At 38.2% G+C, this 24,530-nt stretch overlaps 1 protein-coding gene across 15 annotated transcripts in view; it reads left to right on the plus strand.

Moving 5' to 3' along the window:
- ZNF385B (zinc finger protein 385B) overlaps positions 1-24,530 on the plus strand; it is a 393,631-nt gene that overhangs the window by 331,814 nt on the left and 37,287 nt on the right. For all 15 annotated transcript variants that reach the window (XM_073881855.1, XM_025887583.2, XM_073881836.1 and 12 more), the window contains one exon: positions 2,649-2,759. In XM_073881855.1, the coding sequence (XP_073737956.1) occupies positions 2,649-2,759 (111 nt within the window). The remainder of the gene's footprint in view (positions 1-2,648; positions 2,760-24,530) is intronic.

The following is a 24,530-nucleotide window of genomic DNA, read 5'->3' on the forward strand; positions in this document are numbered from 1 at the left end:
TTTATCACATATTCTTTATATATATATATATACACATATGTATATATATATATATATGTATATACCCCACATCTTCTTTATCCAGTCCTCTGTTGATGTACATCTCAGCTCTTTCCACAGTTTGGCTGTTGTGGACATTGCTGCTATGGATATTGGGGTGCAGGTGCCCCTTGAGATCACTACATTTTTTTCCATTGGGTAAATACCTAGTAGTGCAATTCCTGGGTCGTAGGATAGCTCTATTTTTAACTTCTTGAGTAATCTCCATACAGTTTTCCAGAGTGACTGCACCAGTTTGCATTCCCACCAACAGTATAAAAGGGTTCCCCTTTCTCTGCATCCTCATCAACATTTGTTGTTTCCCGACTTGATAATTTTAGCCATTCTGACTGGTGCGAGGTGGTATCTCATTGTGGTTTTGTTGTATTTCCCTGATGGCAAGTGACGTGGAGCATTTTTTCATGTGTCTGTTGGCCATTTGGATGTCTTCTTTGGACAAATGTCTGTTCATGTTTTCTGCCCATTACTTGACTGGATTCTTTGTTTTTCTGGTGTTGACTTTGATAAGTTCTTTATAGATCTTGGATTCTAGCCCTTTATCTGATATGTCATTTGCATATATCTTCTCCCATTCCGTAGGTTGTCTTTTATTTTTGTCGACTGTTTCCTTTGCTGTGCAAAAGCTTTTTATCTTGATGGAGTCCCAATAGTTCATTTTTGCTTTTGTTTCCCTTGCCTTTGTAGACATGTCTAGCAAGAAGTTGCTGCGGCTAAGGTCAAAGAGGTTGCTGCCTATGTTCTTCTCTAGGATTTTGATAGATTCCTGTCTCACGTTTAGGTCTTTCCTCCATTTTGAGTCTATTTTTGTGTGTGGTGTAAGGAAATGGTCTAGTTTCATTCTTCTGCGTGTGGCTGTCCAATTTTCCCAACACCATTTGTTGAAGAGACTGTCCTTTTTCCATTGGATATTCTTTCCTGCTTTGTCGAAGCTTAGTTGACCATAGAGTTGAGGAGCCATTTCTGGGTTCTCTATTCTGTTCCATTGATCTATGTGTCTGTTTTTGTGCCAGTACCATGCTGACTTGATGATTACAGCTTTGTAATATACCTTGAAGTCTGGCATTGTGATGCCACCCGCTTTGGTTTTCATTTTCAACATTCCTCTGGCTATTCGGTGTCTTTTCTGGTTCCAAACAAATTTTAGGATTATTTGTTCCAGCTCTGAGAAAAATGTCAAAGGTATTTTGATAGGGATTACATTAAATGTGTAGATTGCTCTGGGTAGCATAAACATTTTAACAATATTTATTCTTCCAATCCATGAGCATGGAATATTTTTCCATTTCTTTGTGTCTTCCTCAATTTCTTTCATAAATGTTCTGTAGTTTTTAGAGTATACATCCTTTACGTCTTTGGTTAGGTTTATTCCTAGGTATCCTCTGGGTTTTGGTGCAATTATAAATGGGATCAGCTCCTTAATTTCTCTGTCTTCTGTCTCATTGTTAGTGTATAGTAATGCAACTGATTTCTGTGCATTGATTTTATATCCTGCCGTGTTGCTGAATTGCTGTGTGAGTTCTAGCAATTTTGGGGTGGAGTCTTTTGGGTTTTCCACATAGAGTATTATGTCATCTGCGAAGAATGAGAGTTTGACTTCTTCTTTGCCAATTTGAATGCCTTTTATTTCTTTCTGTTGTCTGATTATAAAAGAAAGGATAAGAACCATATGATCCTCTCAATTGTTGCAGAAAAAGCATTTGACAAAATACAATAGAGTGAGCGATAGAGTGGCTAATATCTTTTCTTGATTAAAACTCTCCACAGTGTAGGGATAAAGGGAGCATACTTCAATATCTTAAAAGCCATCTATGAAAAGCCCACAGCAAATATTCTCTGTGGGAAAAACTGAGAGCTTTTCCCCTAAGGTCAGGAACACGACAGGGATGCCCACTCTCACCACTGTTGTTCAACATAGTACTAGAAGTCTAGCCTCAGCAATCAGACAACAAAAAGTCAAAACTTTACTTGCTCAATATCTAGACAAAGGTTGCATGTTAATCAATCTGCTATGGGTTTTTGAGTGTACAATTGTGACATGCATTTCAAGTAAGATGGATTTCAATTTATAGTGCATGAAACATAATAAATTATTTTAAAATAAAGATCAGTAGTTTCTATGTTGTGATATGAGCCTGTCATTTATAACTTTGCCATAAATCAAAAATTGAGAAACTGAAATATATGTGTAATAACTGTCATAGGTTATTTCAGACCATCTTACATATCATCACCTCATATAGGGAAAACATTAACAAGTGAATTTGCACCCTGACCTTTGGATCTTAAGTTTTCTTGTTTTATGATTCTTTCAGGTTTTTTCAAGGTTCCTTATATAGGTATAAGATTTCTTGAGATGATGTGATTCTCCTGTGATTTGGCAGGGGGGGGTGGTGTATTTCAAACCAGTTTTTTGTTCTTGTTTTTAATTCCTGGAAACAAATACCTCACTATTGAATAAGATTCTTTATTATCCCTCTTTGGGAGCTAAAATTTAAAACCTTAAGGAATAATACAGCTACTTTTACCTGCTCATCCTACTGTCTATCCTTTGAAGCTGTACACTGACTATTTTATCATTTGCTCTTCAGATGGATCCTGTGCAAAAAGCAGTCATTAACCACACTTTTGGAGTATCCATTCCCCCAAAGAAGAAACAAGTTATTTCTTGTAATGTCTGTCAGCTTCGCTTTAATTCGGATGTGAGTATCACCTTTTCCATTGCTCTCTGTAGTCTGTCAAGCTGAAAGTCTGATTGTTCTGAATATGTACATCTCTTCATATTTACATAGCCTCCAGCAGCCACTCCCATTGGTGGCCCACTTACTTCAGTGTGCCAGATTTTCCAGGGATTCAGATTCAGCATTAGAAACTTGAGCAATAGAGTGGCTAATATCAAAAATCAAGAATTCCTCTATGTAATCAATCTCACCCATATCATTTTATGCTTAATCTTGCCAATGATATTTACTTTTCAAACATTGCTAAATAGCAGGAAATATTTTTTAAAAGTTTAAAATGCAATGAATGCTGAAGAAAACTATTGCTATTTCTCTTTATAACAAGTGTCACATTTCATGTGTGTATGCCAAATCATATTAAATACCTGAGGGAATAATTTATTACACAATTTATATTTCCCCAGAACATGGAAATGCAGGGAAACTCTTACAAATTATTTTATCTGGCCAGCATAACCATCATGCTAAAAAAGATAACAAGAAAAGGGTATAAATCATTTATTAAAGTAGAGTTTTAAATGTAGGAGTAAGATAACATGAAATTAAAGTAAATAATATTAGAATGTTTGTAATACTCAATTACCAAGTAAAGCCAATGACCGATGCAAATCTGAATCTGGAGCTATATATTATATGTGTTGTTTCCTGAGTTACTCCACCTCAGAAGCCATCTTCCAAAGAACATGTTCCAGGACTCATGTTTTTTTTGCAAATACTAAAACAATAAACACTCCTGTTTGCATATATCAGTAAATGTTTTGATAATTCTACATAGGAAACATAATAAAAATTATAGTCATTGGAAAAGAGTGTTTTTATCATGTTTAACATGATTTGTAGAAGTATATTTAATGCAATTTCCATCAAAAGTCCAGTGAATTTTTTTGGCACTTGATAAAATCTTTCTAAACTCCCTATTCAAGAATTAAAGTCTTCCTTAAAAAACTGAGAAATATATGGTATCAATTCATTCGAAGTCTCAACATTGCCAGCTGTCCCCAGATTCATCTACAGACCCTGCACAATTCCAATCAAAATCCCAGAAAGCATTTTTGTAGAAAATGCCAAGCTATTTATTAAATTACATAGAAAAGAAAAACCCTAGACTAGCCAAAGCTTTTTTTTTTAAAGAACAAATTTTAAGGACCTTACTCCTTGATTTCAATAATTACCTTAAAAACTACAGCAATCAAGACTGTAATATTGGTGAAAGAATAGTAGATACGTTGATCAGTGGAACAGAATAGAGTCCAGAAATAGACCTAAAGCTATATGGTCAGTCGATCTTCAGCAAAGTTGCAGTGACAATTCAATGGAGAAAGGTTAATCTTTGCAACAAATAAGTGTAATTGGATAACCACATGTAAATTTAGAAAAAGTACCTTGACGGCTGTTTCACACAAAATTCCAAAATTAACTCAAATGGATTATTTTTTTTTAAGATTTTATTTATTTGACAGAGCAAGAGAGGAGAAGCAGGGGGAACAGTAGAGGGAGAGGGAGAAGCAGGCTCTCCGCCAAGCAGGGGGCACAGGGCTGGGCTCGATCCCAGGGCCCTGAGATCATGACCTGACCCGAAGGCAGACACTTAACCATCTGAGCCACCCAGGCGCCCCTCAAATGGATTATATATATAACTATAAACTGAAAAGTAAAAAACTTTAAGAAGAAAACACAGGAAGAACTCTATGTGACCTTGAATTAGGCAAAAGATTTCTTAGGAAACAAAAAGTATGAACTATAGGGGCACCTGGGTGGCTCAGTCTGTTAAGCATCCAACTCTAGATTTTCGCTCAGGTCATGACCCAGGGTCGTGGGATCGAGCCCCACATTGGGCTCTGGCTCAATGTGGAGTCTGCCTGTCCCTCTTCCCCACTCCCTCAAATTAATTAATTAATTGATTAATTAATTAATTAAAATCTTTTTTTAAAGTATGAACTATAAAAATATTGATATATTAGACATCATCAAAATTAAAAACTTCTCTTCAAATGACACTGTTATACTGTTAAGAAAATGAAAAGAAAAGTTACAGACTAGGAGAAAATAATATAAAACATGTCTTATATACAAAATATTTAAATAACTTACAACTCAATAATTAATAATAAGTGGGCAAATGATTTGAAGAGGCATTTTACCAAAGAAGAAAAATGAATGACAAATAAGTATGCAAAACAGTGTTCAATATCATTAGCCATTAAGGAAGTGCAGGCCACAATTAGATACCCCTCCACCTATTAAAATGATGGAAATTAAACAAATTGATAATACCAAGTGACAAGGATGAAGGGCAACTGGAACTCTCATTTGTTGTTGGTACAAATACAAAATGGTGCAGGGACTTTGGAAAATGGTTTAATAGTTATTTGTAAGAAATTTTTAGGAAGTTTAGATACATTTTCCATACAACCCAGCAATCCAGCTTTTAGGTATTTATCTAGGAGAAATGAAAACTTATATTTGTACATATGTGTCACTTATAAAGCTACTGCTTTATAAGTGACACATATGTACAAATATAAGTTTGTATATATGTGTATATATATATGACCCAGTTGGGTCAAACTGGAATTGACCCAAATGTCTATCAGCTGATGAGTGGATCAACAAACAAAATATAGTCATACAATGGAATACTGCTTAGCAATAAAAGAAATAATGTACTGATAACATCCTACACAATGGGAGAATCTCAAAGACAGTATGCTAAATGAAAGAAATTGGACGCAAAGACTATGTACTATATGATTTTGCTTATATAACTTTCTGCAAAAGACAAAACTATGGGAGCAGAAATCAGATCAGTAGTGAACAAGGCCTGAGGGTGAAGTTAGGGAATCAACTACAAAGGGCGTAAGGGGTATGAGGGAGCTTTTTCAAGCGATGAAAATATTCTATATCTTCATTTTTGTGGTGGTGACACAACTGTTTTGTTTTTCAAAATTCATACAACTAAATACCTCAAAAGGAATTTTACTTACATAAAGTATACCCCAGTAACCCTGACTAGAAAAAAAAATCAGCATGATAGGAGCCATGAAATATTTTGTAAGTAGAAGACTAATTAATGGTAGAGACATACATACTAACTAAATTGAGCTACAATATTACTACTCAATTTAAGGTATAATAATTAAAGAACTTTTACAAGAAAAGACAGAATAATAAATGCTAGAATAGATCCAAGTATATTTAATAGTTTTGCATAGTTATTATCCAAATTTCTACAGTCATATAGCAAGTCTTCTGCTCTATATTTTTATGAGTCCATACATTGAGAAGCCATGCGGTATAGAATCTTGGATTAAGAGTCCCTGAAGGTGATTTAAATACTAATTTTGAACTTGATAAATCACTTCACCACTGTGGGCCTCAGTTTCCTCTTCTGTTATAACCTAAAATAGACTACATGATCTTTGAGAGGACCATTCCAGCTCTATGATTAAATCATTTCCATGGCATTTCTGTTAGAAGGAACACTACATTGGGCACCTGGGTGGCTCAGTTGGTTAAGCGACTGCCTTCGGCTCAGGTCATGATCCTGGAGTCCCAGGATCGAGTCCCGCATCGGGCTCCCTGCTCAGCGGGGAGTCTGCTTCTCCCTCTGACCCTCCCCCCTCTCATGTGCTCTCTCTCTCTCTCATTCTCTCTCTCAAATAGATAAATAAAATCTTTAAAAAGAAAAAATAAAAAAAATAAGGAACACTACATCAAAAAAATTTAATTAATTAAAAAAAAAAAGGACAGGGTATACAGCAATTGCCCTACTAGGTATTTACCCAAAGATACAAATGTAGTGATCCAAAGGGGCACCTGCACCCCAGTGTTTATAGCAGCAATGTCCACAATAGCCAAACCAGAGATAGAACCCAGATGTCCACTGACAAATGAATGGATAAAGAAGATGTGGTACACACACACACACACACACACACACACACACACACACAATAGAATACTACTCAGCCATCAAAAAAATGAAATCTTGCCATTTGCAACAGATGGAACTAGAGGGTATTATGCTAAGCAAAATAAGTCCATCAGAGAAAGACAAGTATCATATGATCTCACTCGTATGTGGAATTTAAGAAACAAAACAGAGGGTCATAGGGGAAGAGAGGAAAAAAATAAAACAAGACGAAATCAGAGGAGACAAACCATAAGGAGACTCTTCATCATAAGAAACAAACTGAGAGTTCCTGGAGGGGAGGGAGTTTGAGGGCTGGGGCAACTGGGGGATGGACATTAAGGAGGGAACGTGATGTAATGAGCACTGGGTATTATATATGATGGATGAATCACTGACCTCTACCTCTGAAACCATCAATACATTATATGTTAATTGAATTTAAGTTAAAAAATTTAAAAATAAATAAATAATTGAATTTAAGTTAAAAATTTATAAATAAATAAATAAATGAAGGACAAGGTATTATTACCTCCACCTTACAGGTGGAATAAGTAAGACCCAAAAAGAATGACCAAGAGTTTTGTTTTTCATTTGTGTCAGGGTTGGGTTATGGGGAGGTGTGCCGGCCTTCTGTCTGTGCCCCAGAATCGCTCAGGAGTATGTTCACCTTTGACTTGAGTTTCATTTGATGTCAGTGATTTTCTTTGTATTTACTAACAGGGACGTGGAGAAACGTACACAGGTGAGCATGTGACCGCCAGCTTCCTTGTCACCGCTCAAAATTTCTGTTGATAATGGAGAAAGAAATTAAATTTCTCAGTCATGCTTAGACTCTGGGCAGTAAAGCCACAAAGTCTGGATGGCAAATTCACAAGTGTGACATATACATGTTTTCAGTGTTTAGTAATGGTGCTATAATCTGCACAGCTGAGCTCTGAAACTGAGCATTTTTTTATTTGGGGGAGAGTTTATTATTTTATAATTACCCTATTTACATTTTAATGTAAGAATTAAGAAGATGCTCATCCTTATTTTCTTTAATAACATTTCTAAATCAGCCTGAGACTGAATTGGCTTCACTCTTCAGTGTAGAAAATATGTTTATTGAAAAATCTGGAAGGCAGATTTGCACAGTAAACAGACTGCGTTCCGCAGTTCTCCATTAGCCGTGTAAAATGTACCGGGGCTGGCTTCATGCGTTAAAATTCAATGTGACCTAGTTTAAGTGTCCCGTAGCCCCCTTTGTCCAGCTTTTACCATCTCAGTAGAACTCCACTGTTGGAAAGCAAAAGGCTACAGTTTTATTTACACAATATACTGTTATGCAAATGAGCAAGCATTAATCAGAAACATTTCCCAAATGAACCTTTACAAATTAACACTATTAACTTTGCCAGGGGCAGGCACTGCAGTCCAGGAATAGTATGTCTTTCCAACTGAGTCCCAGACGTTTGCACAAATTTGTGCAGCACCCAAATCCCTAGTTTCTTCTTGGCCACCTTTTTTTCCCTAAATGGCGTAAGCTCAGCACTGAGTGAGGTTGTCCTAAGCCTGAATGCCCCTTTCTTCTCCTACAAATGAGTACACTGCAACTATAGTGGGCTCATAAACTGATAAACCTAAATCTGAATCTTTACTCTTCAGCTGGGAAATGCATTTCTAGAGGTAAGCCTTGCCAGGGAAATAGGTCTATATCTTGTTCTGTACTTGGCCTGAAAAAAGACTCAAAACTACTGGGCTTTCAGGTTTCATGTGAAAAGACCAGAAACAAGAGCTAACGTAGACTTCTAAAATATTTTTTGAGGCTAATGTTTCTCTTTTTGGCTAGGTTGAAAGTTGGCAGATCCCAAATATTTTCTGATTTGCGTATTAATTTCAGTTCTTTGGATGATCGTAGCAGAAGAATAAAGGAAACTGATCCTTAAACAGATCTTACACAAAATCAGGGCAACTTGATTTAAAAATAGAGATGATCTCCTTTTATTATTATTATCTCAGAACACGGTTAATCATAAATACCCTTAATATACTACTGGGTCCTTTATGCTTTGTAGGCAAATCGAAACAAGAGGATAATGATCTTTTTAATCAAGTTTTATGTACTCTAATTTAGGAATTGACCCTGAAATTTTGATACTCAGCATTAATACCACAATTGATTAAGCATGAGATGCAGTGTCCCTAATTGCTGACCCCACAGGCTTTCATTACTCATTTGGAGCTAACCCATTTGATGTTCCAAATTTACAGTATTACCTTTGAAGAGCACTATAAACTTCGAATCACTTACAGTTCGCATTTCTTTATTTTATCTTATGTGGTGGTTTCTCTAGGCTTTTAATTCTGTTGTGTTGTTCTTTGTCTTTGTTTCGGTTTTTGGACGTTGGTTATCCAAATAGCTCTACCTCTCATTTTAGCCCAGTGGTCTTTTTGCTGTGTTCTATTTCCTCATGTCTCAAGGCCTAAACAAATGACCTCATGTCATCTCATTGATTTCAGTTGGACTACGTACAAATGGACAGGAAATTAAGGGTTTGCTTAGAAGTTAAAATGTCAGGTTGACCAGCCATTTGTGTGAACATTCGCGAGGTGACCTGACTCCCCTCTTCTTGACTGTAAATCTGTCTGAAATTTCAGGATGTGCAGTCATTCAGGGTTCCCCTCAATTCCCCCAGGACTGCACTTGGTGTGTGACCGGTGTGCCGGCTCGGCCTTTCCTCGGCCTTCCGCGTCCTTGTCTTCTGAGCAATTTTCCTTTGGATAAGGTTATTTAAGTACGCCCTCCTGGTTCTTTCGACCTCTCTCTCTCTCTCTCTCTCTTTTATTTTAATCTTATGTCCATTTCCTGATTTCTTCAGCAGTTCACAGAGTGCGATATAAATTATCTGTCCTGCATAAATAAACTGCCCCCACCCACCATCTGCCACTTCAGAGGCTTTAGCGGGGCTTCTGCTAGAAGCCCCGGCGTCCTCCAGCATCCAGCGGAGATTTCAGCAGTCCTGAGATTAGGGAGAAAGCCACAACTCTGGGTGCCACGTAAATGCCCCTTCCGTGTGCTCTCAGCCAAGCCCCCACCCCCTTTGGCCACCGGGCTTCACTCCACCTCTCCACCAGCTGCCGGGGGCTAGCAAGTCCCTGTAGCAGCTGCCCTACCTTCCCAGGGAAGGCCTGAGCGCCAGCAAACGGACACCGGTGTCCCCTGCAGCAAAAGCGGAAGAGGCACTCAGCCGCAAGGGCAGCTGCTCTCTTTTTCTGAAGGAGCAAGCTCTTGGGGAGTCGCCCTATCTCCTTCTTCCAGGGGATTCCACTTCTGCTACTGGCTGCCTAGTGCTTGCTTTTAACTCCAGGAAGCCCGTCCATGAGTTATCGGCGTTCCCCTTTGCTTGTCAGAATAGGTTCCCTTCTACTAACAACTGCATTCCTCCCTCCTTTGTTCTCTGCCTGCTTCCGGCCCCCGCACTCTCCAACCTCTTCTCTTCGTCCCCTTCTTCCTCTTTCTCGGGCACAGAAGTACAACAAATACACTGTTTTCCCTTTCATTCTGGGACATCCGTAGTGCCTTCATGAAACTTGAGGTTTCTAACTGGATTCACTGCTTTAAACCCAGAGGTACTTCACTTGAAAAATTATCTAGAAGGTAAAAACAAAAAAGCAAAACCAAACAAACACATTGAGCATATTATTTGAAACTCTAACCGGCATACTGTGTAAAAAGAAATCAGTTTGTCCTGTATTTCCTGAATTCTCAGACATTGCATTTGGTAGTGCATTACCCCAACTGATACCTCAAGGAAAGCTTTGAACATTCTTGTTTCAACATTTGACCCTCCTACATCACCATGGTCCCATACATCTGACGACTACCTACCTGTATTGATTCTGCAGATCAACTGAACCGTTCCTTCCTCCCACCTGTATAGACAACCATTGCCTGCACCCATACACATCTGCTCTATTTCTCTTACAGCCCTCCACATAGGGACACCTGAGTGGCCCAGTCGGTTAAGCGGCTGCCTTCAGCTCAGGTCATGATCCCACGGTCCCGGGATCGAGTCCCACATCGGGCTCCCTGCTCAGCAGGGAGTCTGCTTCTCCCTCTGCCTGCCGCTTTCCCTGCTTGTGCTCTCTCTCTCTCTCTTTATGACAGATAAATAAACAAAATCTTATAACAAAAAAAAGTCCTCCAGATAGCAGCTTTCTTAGCCTATTCATTTATTCTGTTTATATTTATAAATCATATAAATTATATAAATACAACGTATAATTATATATATAATTTGTTGGGTTTTGTTTTAAAGAATTGATGCTGATAAAACGTGAGGGGCAGAGTTGTTTTTTTTTTTTTAAAGATTTTATTTATTTATTTGAGAGAGAGAGAGAATAAGAGAGAGAGCACGAGACGGAAGAGGGTCAGAGAGAGAAGCAGACTCCCTGCCGAGGAGGGAGCCCGATGTGGGACTCGATCCCAGGACTCCAGGATCATGACCTGAGCCAGAGGCAGTCACTTAACCAACTGAGCCACCCAGGCGCCCGGCAGAGTTTTTAAAAGTACCGTGCCTCAGTGGCTAGGTTTTGCTTGTGTTAATAGGGACCTCCCATTCAGAAATGAAATAAGTCAGGGGAGCTGGTCTTCACAGAAGTGAGTTTATGATGAAGGGTTTTGGAGAAAACCATACTTAAACTGAATTCTGCAGCCGATGAGTAAATAAAGAGATGCCAGGGTGATAATAATGTCATTGCTGGGTTGGGACCCGAAAAGCTAGTTGCAAACTTTACAACTATTTGTTATTAAGCAGTACAAATTATTAGATTAATGAATAATTTTGTAAGTTTGAAAAGCCAACTGATTCTCTCAAGAAACAGTTACTGAAGATAGAAGGAATCAATAGCATCAAATAGAAATCTAGAAAATAATAGCCTTTTTTTGTCAAACATTTTACATTTTTCCCATAAATAAGACTATTTATATTGATTCTTAGGTGTGGAGGGTAGCGAAGCAGATAGGAGGTAATTAAAAGTATAAATCTCAGGAGCTTGGGAAGGTAATTCTCTGCTTTGCAGACAGAGCTGACACAATGATGAACATTTTTTGCTTCAACTTGACAGAAATATAGCGTGGTTCTAGGGAAAAGGAACATGCCGAGCTCAAAGTTGTCTTCAATAACTCTGCTTAACAAAACTCTTAACAAAGTATAGTCAACTTTTTTGAAGCATATAGTAGTTACTTATTAAATTAAAAGAAAAAAAAAAACTTGCCTCCAGAGTAGGCAGACAATATTACAAAAATGTCAGTCTTTCTCAGCACTCCCTTATTTTAAATGTATATTTGGATAATTTAGAATAGATTCTAAATTCATCGCTGGAGGAAAGACTAGGATAAAAGTGAAGTTTTTTAAAAAAAAGGTAAGCATTAGGGGCGCCTGGGCGGCTCAGTCAGTTAAGTGTCCGACTCTTGATTTCGGCTCAGGTCATGATCTCAGGGTCCTGGGATTGAGCCCTGAGTCAGGAGAGTCTCCTTGTCCCGCTCCCCCTCGCCCCCCAGCTTGTGCTCGCTCTCTTTCTCTCTCTAAAATAAATAAATAAAAATTTTTTAAGTGAGCATTACGTCTTAAAAAGACTCATCAGATCTTATATTTAACTAATGAGGAAATTATGCAACACAAGTAATTCAAAATTTTTCTGACTTTTCTTAAAATACATAGATGCCTCACATGACATGCTACTTTAGGTATTCATACATGTTCAATAATATTCAAAGTTAGGATGATCAGCCAATATGATGCTGTGAAGAATAACAGCAAGTATGAATGTTACAAGGAAAGTACCAAAAACCACCCCCACATATCAGAATCCATTCTTAACAGAAGCCATTCGGTATCTACAATTCACTATCAGTACTACAAGCTTTGGTACATTTCCATTAAGTACAAGTTTGCTGAGCAAATTTTTTTAAAGAACTTTATACATTTTAAAGATTTTATTTATTTATTTATTTATTTATTTATTTATTTATTTATTTGAGAGTGGGAGGGGAGAGAGAGAGAGAGAGAGAGAGCCCACGGGGAGGCGGGGTGGGCACAGGGAGAGGGAGAGAAACCCAGACAGACTCTGGGATGAGCACAGAACCTGACAAGGGGCTTGATCCCAGGACCTGAGTTCATGACCGGAGCTGAAACCAAGAGTTGGACACTCAAGCAACTCAACCACCCAGGCTCCCCTGGTGAGCAAATATTAATAACACCTTTAAAAAACACTGTGGGACTTCTTTTTTCCTGTGTAAAATCCCTGTGTTAGTAACTCTTGTAGGCAAAAGTAAAAGAATCCTGAAGGCATTTTCGAGTCATTTTGTTGGTGATTTTTGTCATCTAAAGTTCTCTTGCCAGTTGGTTGAGGAAGATTGTTGGAAGGCTTGAGTATTTTCCTTCTTTGCTTGGTATGGATTTTTCTTTAGTTTAGATTGGTTGTGGAATCCTTAACAGAAAGATTGTGTTTCCCTCAATTTTTGTGGTTTGGTGTTCTTCAGTTAAAAATTTATTTAACATATAATTAGAAATCAGGTAGAATTTTGAGGTTGAACACCTATAAGTTTCCTAAATAACTAGCTGCTCGTTTAAAGTTTATATTCAGGCTTTATGTAGGACATGTCTGGTTCCCCGTAGCTTGTCTTATATTCTGTATGCCTGTGTGGGCAATGGACTATAAATTTCACAACCTTTACAACAAGAAAAATGTATCACTAATGTAAGACAAAAACAAAACAAAAAAGCTGGATGCAACAAAAAGTAAATTTGTCTACTCCGTTGCTTTCAAGCAAGTGGCTGATTTAATACAGTTCAGAACATCCTGCAAAAGAGGTAACTTTTAGCTACTTTCATCTCTCATGCAGGAATTTGAATAAAATGTGATATCATTTGCTCTAGAGGCCAAAGAACTTTAGATACTGGTGGGTCAGCATAAAGATCAGTTTGGGGGGGAAAACCTGACTGGAATTTTATGATACATGGGTCAGGTTGAGGGCGGGAGATAATAGCATATGAGGAAGCATTGCTTTAGCCAATTTCTAAAATTTCAAGGTCGGGATCTTTGTTGGAAAAAATAGTGTTGCTGGTTAATGTGACTTCAAGGAGAGTAAAGAAGCGGTGAACTTAGTCAGAGACAGAAGAGTGTCAAAATAGTTCCTGCCCAGAAAGGAGGATTTGAGAAATAGAAGACAGTTTCCCCATCCTCATAGACCCAATTATCTTGCTAGGGAAACAAATACACTTAGAAACACCACTAAACTGTATAATGTTAACTGTGGGGTAATATAAATCTAGAAAAGGATTCCAGCACATGGGCTGGAATAACCGCAATCAGAAAGTTAGCATTTGATGGATGCCTGTTTTTCTTCCAGGCTCTATAGTAGATACTCTCCCCCTATATTATCTCTGTATTTGCACAGAGGTTCGTGGTTCTGAAATTAGGTTCATGAAATTATGGAAAGCTTGAGAGAGGGGCACTTGGGTAGCTCAGGTGGTTAAGCGTCTGCCTTCGGCTCAGGTCATGATCTCAGTGTCCTGGGATCGAACTCCACATAGAGGGAACCGCCCCCCCCCCAGGTCAGGCTTCCTGCTCAGTGGGGAGTCTGTTTCTCCCTCTGCCTCTGCCCCTCCCCCTGCTTGTGTGCTCACTCGCTGGTGCTCTCTCTCTCAAATAAATAAATAAAATCTTTACAAAAAGAAGAAAAGAAAAGCTTGAGAAATGGTCAGGATGAGAGAGAGAGAGAGACTTGAAGAATTATAAAATACTAGAGCTAAAACAGATGGGACTTCTTAAGGATGCAGTCTATGTATAGGCCACAAGGGGTCCATGAACCCTCTAAAATGCAAAATTTTGCCTATCTGCATACCTGAAACCATGATTATTTAAGATGATGATTAAAGTGATTGACTCTTTCATTCTCACAGAGTGAATGTTGCACGGCTTCCTTTGGCAAAATGTTCCAGGATTTAATGATTTTTAGTGGCTAGCATTTCATCTTACCTAAGTCTTGAAAGAAAGAAGAAAGAATAAGAGGGAAGGAAAAGGAACAGAAAGAGAAGGGGAGGGAAGGGGAGGGGAGGAAAGGAAGGAAAGGGAAGGGAAGGGAAGGGAAGGGAAGGGAAGGGAAGGGAAGGGAAGGGAAGGGAAGGAAGGAAAGGAAAGGAAAAAGAAAAGAAACGAAACCTTAGTCTTTTTTCCTCTCTTCAGTTCTGTCTTCTAGAGCACGTGGAGAGCAAATGTTGTATTCACTACTCAGAGAACAATTCTGATGAACAGGAACTCCCAAGAATAAGTCACTTTGTTAAGGTTATGACTTTGGGGAGCAGAGAATCTGATTTGACTCTTACTAATTTGTGTTTCCTTCAGATAGAAGTGTATTTTAGCTCTTATAAATAAAACCGTATTACTTTATCAGTGGTATATCTAACACATCTGACACCAGAAGCAGGTAATTTTAATACCCCCTCTATAGAGCAGTCACTTTCAGAAAAAATATGAATTTACATAAATAGTAATAAAAGCATGCAAACTGTGGAAAGAGCCAAGATGTCCATCGACAGATGAATGGATAAAGAAGATGTGGTATATATACACAATGGAATATTATGCAGCCATCTAAAGGAATGAGATCTTGCCATTTGCAACGACGTGGATGACGCTAGAGGGTGTTATGCTGAGTGAAATAAGTCAATCAGAGAAAGACATGTATCATATGACCTCACTGATATGAAGAATTCTCAATCTCAGGAAACAAACTGAGGGTTGCTGGAGTGGTGGGGGGTGGGAGGGATGGGGTGGCTGGGTGATAGACATTGGGGAGGGTATGTGCTGTGGTGAGCGCTGTGAATTGTGTAAGACTGTTGAATCACAGCCCTGTACCTCTGAAACAAATAATGCAACATATGTTAAGAAAAAAAAAAATAAGAAGAAGATAGCAGGAGGGGAAGAATGAAGGGGAGTAAGTCGGAGGGGGAGACGAACCATGAGAGATGATGGACTCTGAAAAACAAACTGAGGGATCTAGAGGGGAGGGGGGTGGGGGGATGGGTTAGCCCGGTGACGGGTATTAAAGAGGGCACATTCTGCGTGGAGCACTGGGTGTTATGCACAAACAATGAATCATGGAACACTACATCAAAAACTAATGATGTAATGTATGGTGATTAACATAACAATAAAAAATTTTTTAAAAAAAGAAGAAAAGCCAGGGATGCCTGGGTGGCTCAGTTGGTTAAGCATCTGCCTTCGGCTCAGGTCATGATCCCGGGATCCTGGGATTGAGCCCCGCATCAGGCTCCCTGCTCAGCAGGAAGTTTGCTTCTCCCTCTCCCTCTGCCCGTCCCCTCCTGCTCGTGCTCTCTCTCTTTCACTCTCTCTCTCTTTCCTTCAAATAAATAAATACAATCTTTAAAAATAATAATAAAAAAATAAACAAAAGCCAGAAAAAACTCAGAGACGTTTTTAAAGTTTTAAAATATTACTAGACCACTTACTATTATAGTACAAAAAAGGAAAAAGGAAAGGATTGATTCTTTTTACTTATATTAATATATTTTTAAATGAGAAAAAACTTAAACCTGCATATTATTCTCTCACAGTAATGAATAATATTATAACAAATAAGTGAATTATAATAAAAATCAAAATTACACAAAATATGCAATTTGCATATGTAGTAAATTGTACCACTGATAGTTTATGTTCTTCTTCATTGTTTAGTTTTAAAGCACATAACTTTTAAAAAGAAGCATAAATTTCAATTTTAAAGATATTAACTAATAAAATCAGTATAATATGTCATGTATAAACTAAAATTCATATTTACCAAGCAAGAATAATGCACTCACAGTAGATACTCTCACTCCTAAATTTTAAACACAAATAAAAATTCTAAGCAATTATGTAAAATGAGAGAACTGAAGTATGTCAAGTTCTATTTCTTTGTCTTTACAATCACTGTGCCAGCATCGTTAATTCAGATCCACTGTTGAAATGCCAGGATATAAGCTGCACAGAGTTTACAAACTTGAACTACATCTGAAATGAACTTAAATGATTTTTAACCAGTAAGAACTTACTTTCAAAATAACAGGTTAGCAGAGTCATTGTGCATTGGAAGTCCAATTCTATAACTGCAAGTTCTCTACATTAACTTCCATGTAGTTAATTAAAAGAGAAGTGACAAAAATGTGCCGATTTTGTTTGCATATATATTATTAAAATTCAACCATAACCACAGCAATTGTTTAGAATGTAGATGGACAAATTTGATTTTCAGGAAGATTATTTTATAACTACATCTGGAATTGCCAGCACGTATTGATATTTAGTCAGAAGGAGGAGGTCTTCATTTGATTACGGCCACTCTTGATACCTACATCTTCATTGTATTAGTCACTTAGTCTGAAAATTTTATTATTACTTTTAAATTATTTACAGACAGGACAACCCCTTATTTCCTGGACCTGAGGTAGGCAGCCTCACTTTCAGTACACTATTGACATTTGTTATTCAATTTATAGGAATTCTAGTTCTGCTTTAAATGCATGTTACATTCAACATACAAAATGTGTAGTGCGGACTTAAAATCAGCAAGCAGTTTTCTTTTCATCTTTGATCCTGCCCACTGAGTGTCCTCTGATATGTAGCTTTCAATATCTCTGACCTGTGAGTGTGAGGTGATTACCTGGTTTTTGCTCTGGAAAGAAATATCACTCCGTATTATTTGAGAGACACCTATGGAATCCTTTTATGCGATGATTTATTTGTTTATGTCATGATTTTTTATTGGCTTTTCTTATGCCATCCATGAGGAATGGAAAAGGATAGATTCGCTAACTGGGCTGGTTGTTATAGCTTTGTAATGTAAAATGTTTAAGGCAACAAAATGCCCTATATGCACTTTTAAACTAAAAATACTAACAATCTCTTTTTATGATTTAATTTATACATTTACACAGATGGTCATAGAAGGGGGTATTCGTTAACATCTGTAAATGCTGAGAAAATGATGAATACCTGTATATGAAAAATGCCAGAGTAGAATTACTGAGTGTGCAGACGTAGATAAAAAATACAAAATTTTAATATCTGAAAGACATTCTCTTCAAGCTAGTTTTCTAAAGATCTAAACACTGAGTAGTTGTATTTTGCATAAATTTCCATTTTTTAGATGTAATAAATTCTTATTAATTTGGACTACATTAATTAGGAATTTGTAATAATTCAGGTATAAGCTGAATTATACTTTTATTTGGTCCAAATTTGTTCTTCAAAGATAATGTAAATGAGTGTTGCAAAGGAGATTGAAGCCTTGAGATTTAGAATACCAATAGAACCAATTTTTTCAGGCGTACTTAAGCACTTTAAGGGCACTCATTAAAATACAAACAGTGGGGGCGCCTGCAAACAGTGGGGGCACCTGGGTGGCTCAGTCCTTAAGCATCTGCCTTCGGCTCAGGTCATGATCCCAGGGTCCTGGGATCGAGCCCCGCATCCGGCTCCCTGCTGCGCGGGAAGCCTGCTTCTCCCTCTCCCACTCCCCCTGCTTGTGTTCCCTCTCCTGCTGTCTCTCTCTCTCTCTGTCAAGTAAATAAATAAAATCTTTAAAAACAATTTTAAAAAATAAAAGAAAATGCAAGCAATGATATCATTTAAAACAATTCTTATATATTTTAACAAATTACCTAAGAATATCTAGTAGCTCATAGTTACCAACTAACAGGATTTCTTCAAAAATGTTCTACTTTTTCAACTTTTTTTAAACCATTTCATTATGCCCTTCACCCACATTAGTCTACATTATTGAGTTTTTCCTGAAATTATAACCATTTAGTAATATCTAGTACTATTCTCCTTATTAAAGCAAATGAATATATGTGACGATTAACATTTCTCCGAAAGTTTTTTTTTTTTTTTTTTGGAGGGAGAGAGAGTGTGAGATTGGGGAGGGGGTCGGTGTGTGGAGGGACAGAAGGAGACAATCCCAAGCGGATCCATGCTGAGCACTGAGCCTGAGGCAGGGCTCAATCTCACAACCCTGAGAACATGACCTGAGCTGAAATCAAGAGTCAGATACCTAAGCTACTGAGCCACCCAGGCACCCCTCTCTGAAACTCTTTTGAGTCAAGTTTTTAACTTGATTTAAACTTAGATAATATCTACATTTTATGTTTCCAACCATTGTTCCAACCAATGTTCCAAAGACATTGCTTTGAGGGATGTTGATCCAATTTAGTTATCTGCACTGATCAGGTTAACAGATCAATAAATCACTGATTCTGTGTTCTGACCTGAGGCTATCTTGATAGGCAAGGGAGGAAACCACTATATTTAAGAATTATTTTACCAATTACTGAGTGATGGGTCTGTTATGAATTCGCTTATTCCACATTGAGACTGATCAAGGAATCAGACCCCCAAAATCAAACCAGCTGGTGACCCCTTTTTCAATCCACTGCTTTGAATCATAAGCGGAAGTCAGTCAGCAATCCAGAGGAAGTACAGGTACTCATTTGATTATGGCGCCTCTTTTTTTTTTTATGTTATGTTAATCACCATACATTACATCATTAGTTTTTGATGTAGTGTTCCATGATTCCTTGTTTGCGCATAACACCCAGTGCTCCATGCAGAACGTGCCCTCCTTAATACCCACCACCAGGCCAACCCATCCCCCCGCCCCCCTCCCCTCTAGAACCCTCAGTTTGTTTTTCACAGTCCATAGTCTCTCATGGTTGGTCTCCCCCTCCAATTTCCCCCCCCTTCATTCTTCCCCTCCTGCTATCTTCTTCTTCTTCTTTTTTTTTTTTAACATATAATGTATTATTTGTTTCAGAGGTACAGATCTGTGATTCAACAGTCTTACACAATTCACAGCACTCACCATAGCACATACCCTCCCCAATGTCTATCACTCAGCCACCCCATCCCTCCCACCCCCCACCACTCCAGCAACCCTCAGTTCGTTTCCTGAGAATAAAAATTTCTCATATCGGTGAGGTCATATGATACATGTCTTTCTCTGATTGATTTATATCGCTCAGCATAATACCCTCCAGTTCCACCCATGTCGTCGCAAATGGCAAGATTTCATTCCTTTTGATGGCTGCATAATATTCCATATATGTATATACCACATCTTCTTTATCCATTCATCTGTCGATGGACATCTTGGCTCTTTCCATAGTTTGGCTATTGTGGACATTGCTGCTATAAACATCGGGGTGCACATACCCCTTCGGATCCCTACATTTGTATCTTTGGGGTAAATACGCAGTAGTGTAATTGCTGGATCGTATGGTAGCTCTATTTTCAACTTTTTGAGGAACCTCCATACTGTTTTCCAGAGTGGCTGCACCAGCTTGGATTCCCACCAACAGTGTAGGAGGGTTCCCTTTTCTCCACATCCCCATGATTATGGTGCCTCTTTACAGCAAAATCTTCACTCTGTTATTCACCTAGAATTCTTAAAATTCAGGTTTCTAACCAGTTATGCACATTTCTAGTCTAGTTCTTACCACTTGCCCCTTTACTCATCAGGCTGCAGCCACGATGCCTTCTGTTTATTTCTGTAAATTTACCAAGCTGCTTCTGCCCTCCCACTCTGTTCTAGTCCATACCCCTCTTTCAGGTGTCACCTAAATGTCTCCTCCTCGGAGAAGCTTCTCTAGACTCCCTGGTCTAAACTAGCCCCGTTCCCAGGAATAAATTTATAACATCCACTAATTTTTCTTTATGAAATGTATCACAGTTGGTAAAGAGATCTTTATTTATGTGACTATTTGTTTAATATCTGTTTCTAGCACACACACACACACACACACACACACACAATTGTTGGCTCCATAAGAACGGAGTGAGTATGTTTCGTGTATTGCTGTCTCCCTAGTGCCTAGCAGGGAGCGTGTGTATCTATTTCTTGAATTAATAAGTGGTCCTAAAGGGAATTTTTTTTATCTTAATTTATGACACCCAAAGATTGGTTGAGAATTACTGAATCCATTCTCTACAAGGAAAACTATACCTTACATGACCTTAAAGGTCACACCCCCAGAACTATTTTCACCTCTAGATTATCCTAAGGAAACGAAGGTCATCCTATACCAGAGTGACTAAGGGAGAAAGTCTGTTCTGTTTTGGATCTTCTCCTGTGAAGCGTTTGGGGTTTGCCTCAATGATGTACTGGTTAAGAGTCTAATCTTTTAATCCTGGGTTTGAATCCAGAGTCTTTCATTCTTGGCAGTGTAATATTGGACATTTACTTAACTTTTCAGAGTCTCTTGGGCTAATAATACTTGACTCACATGGTTTTGTGAGGATTAAATGAGATGCTGTCCATAAAGTACTTAGCACAGTGTCTGGTACACAGCAAACAATGAATGTTACCTATCTGTCACTATTTTTATTATTGAATTCAGAGTAATTTTTGTAACCTGACATGTGTTCACAGTCTTCAGGCTGCTGTGTTCTCTCTATGGCTTGCATTCCTCAGTTCTTTGAAGTGATGGGTGACACACTATGATTTCTTTGGGGCAGTAGCTGTGAATAGATCCTTTATTTCACACAACCATGGCCACCACCTTCCTGAGCAACATTATCAGATATTCTTCCAGGACACAAAGACCTCATGTTACATTATTTTCCAGTCATTTTATAAGGTTATTTTGAAATTATAGAAAAGTATTTTAACATTTAAGATGTTACCGTACTTCAGTAAGACAATATTTTGTCTTTGATAACTGTGTGTATGTATTTTTACTTTTCCTTTGTTCCTTTAATTATCTTTCCTTTTTACTTCCCTTGACTTCTGTGTTTGATTACTTTCTTGTATATCCAGCTTTTCTGGTGGGTTTTCTGTACTTGGTGCAGACTTTTCTTCTTCACCTTATCTATTAAATACAGCTATTTCTCAAGATTCTTTCCTCAGATAGGTTTTCTCCCTTCTATACTTAATTCCTCGGGAATTTCATCCATCCCCAGAGAGTTGCATCTATCATCTTACCACGTGGCTCCCAAATGGGTGTCTCTAGCCCCAGCTTCTCTGGTCAACTACCATTTGCATTTCCAATTTTTTGTTGGACCTCAGCAATGCCACCATTAGCACCTAAATAGAAGATGCCCAAACTGAGTTTTCATTTTCCTCGGCACATTTACTCATCCCACCATAACTGCATTTTTTCCTTAATCATTTCACCATTTTCCCAGTCATTTGGGCCTGAAACTTTTAAGAGTAAACTCTAATTACTTTTCGTCTTCAACCCTTACTTTAATTCTTTGCCAAAAAATAAAGATTCTTTCTCCATTCATTCATTTGTTCATCTGTCCATGTAAACAGTATCTATGAAATGCCTAGAATGTCTCAGGCAGTGTGCTAAGTACAAGAGATATGATGAAGAGCAAAAATCTTATAAGTACAAGCCTAATGAAGGTTATTGTCTAGTGGGGGAAGACATGCATTAATCAAATTATAAAAATAAATCATTTGTTTTTAGTTGGGAGATGTGCTATGAAGAGAGGAATTTAAAGACTTAGGATGTGGCCTGGTCTGGGGCATCATGGAAGGCTTTCTAAGGAAGAAATGTTTGGGCTGGCTTCTGTAGGATAAACAGGAATTAATTAGGAAAAGGGAAAAGGGATAGTGTTTTAGGCATGTGCAAAAGGATGGTACCATGATTATAGTCCAGCCACGCTCTATTTCAGTTCCTCAGAGAATGACAGAGAACTGCTACCAAATGAAACTAGAGGTAGGTAAGAAGTAGGGCATGTAAGTCTTGCATATGATTATTTTAGATTTTAAACCACGAATAGTGATAAGGTGTTGAGGATCTTAAGCAGAGGGATGACATGATCAGATTTGCATTTTGAAAATATCACTCTGGCTGCCTGCCACGTGGAGAACAGATTGCAAGAGAGCAAGAGGGGCCTTTGAGTGAATCACTTGTCTGGTATCACAGGAATTTAGTTTTGAACTTATGTTTAAAGTGCTTTGAGTTATCCAAGTGAATAGTCTAGGTCTGGAGCTCAGAAGAGAGATGTAGACTGGAGGGGTAGAAACCAGGAAATTATTGGCATAGAGGTGGTTAGGGAATAAGACTGATCTCTTGGGGCACCTGGGTGGCTCAGTCGTTAAGCGTCTGCCTTCGGCTCAGGTCATGATCCCAGGGTCCTGGGATCGAGCCCCGCACCAGGCTCCCTGCTCCGCGGGAAGCCTGCTTCTCCCTCTCCCACTCCCCCTGCTTGTGCTCTCTCTCTTGCTGTGTCTCTCTCTGTCAAATAAATAAATAAAATCTTAAAAAAAAAAAAAAAAAGACTGATCTCTTGATTGGAAGGTTTGTGTGAGAAGACAAGAAGGCCTACAACTGAACTTTGGAATATCTCAACATTCAGTGACTAGGCGGGGGAGGACGAGCCTGTGAATGCCTCTGAAAGGAAAGTGGGGGAATGCCCACCTAGCAAAGAGCCTGGTAAAGAATGCCTTCCAAAGAAGAGGCAAGAGGTCAGCAGGGTCAGGTGTACCCTATTGCACAAGCAAGATGAGGAATGGAAGATGTTCTTGGTTTTAGCATGTAGGGCACCAGCGTCTTGGTGATATCTGTTTCAGGGAATTAAGACAGACCAGATTCAAGTAAAGAAAATGAAGGTGTGCATACAATTTAACAAATTAGTCTGTGAAAGGGAGCAGAGTGATAGGGTGAAAATTTAGGGGTGAATGTGTGTTGAAAGGTGTTGGGGCGATTAGAGCTTGTTCCGACCTTGATCATCAGGATTTATTTGGGAGAGGAGGATTGAATATAAATGTGAAAAAGAAAAGGGATAACAGACTTTGGGAAGGCAAAAAGGAACAGCACATTTGGATTGAGAGACTTGCCATAACAGGAGGAATAGCTCCTATTTCTATAAAAAGCTCTGGCTTTTGGTTTGTAGTGCCCCTGAAATTTGAAATCTGTGTATTTAAGAACCCCATTACTCCCTGTCTTGCTCTGGTAAGAACTTTCTAGGTCTTCTTACTCTCCTTTTTATCTCTTGCCTGAATGATTGAAACAGACTCCTTTTAAACTTTGCCTCAAGTCTCCTCACCATACACACATAGCTTGTTCTCCGCACAAGAACCAGAGTGATCATTTTATAAAGTCAAACAAGGTTACTTGTCTGTTCAAAACACTGCAGGGATTTCCCAACTCCTCAGATTAAAGTCAAAATCCTTACAATGGCCATTTGCTGTTCATTGGACCTGAAATTCTTTTCTACCATCTATCTACCTGGTTAAATCCCTCACTTCATTTAGATCTCTCTGCAAATATCCACTCAAAAGAAAGACTTATCTTAATACCTAAGATGGCACCCCGTCCCATCAGAGTCTACTTTTCTTACCTTTACTGATTGTTTTTATAGCATACCTAACATATTCATAAATGTATAACTTATCACTGAACTTAATCACCTAACTATATATATATAAATTTATATTTTATTATCAATATCCCATGCTAGAATGTAAGTTTTACTAGACCTGCATCCCACAACACTTAGAATAATGATGCCTGATACATAATAGATTTTCAATAGGCATTTGTTTAATGAAAGAATGAATGGACTCTCAGCTTTAAATTCCTGCTTTTAGAAGATTTTCCCTACTCTGTCCCATTTATATTACATTCAATTCAAAAACTTTTTACTGAGTCTGTACTATACAATAGGTGCTTCCGAAGACTCAAAGATGAGTAAGATAGAGTTCACATTAATGATTATCATACATTATGTGAACAACCTATATTGTGATTATCATTGGTGAATAG

The sequence above is a fragment of the Callorhinus ursinus genome, unplaced genomic scaffold (genome assembly GCF_003265705.2).
Source record: "Callorhinus ursinus isolate GAN/ISIS: 27379988/994484 unplaced genomic scaffold, GSC_fseal_2.0 scaffold2, whole genome shotgun sequence".
NCBI lineage: Eukaryota > Metazoa > Chordata > Mammalia > Carnivora > Otariidae > Callorhinus > Callorhinus ursinus.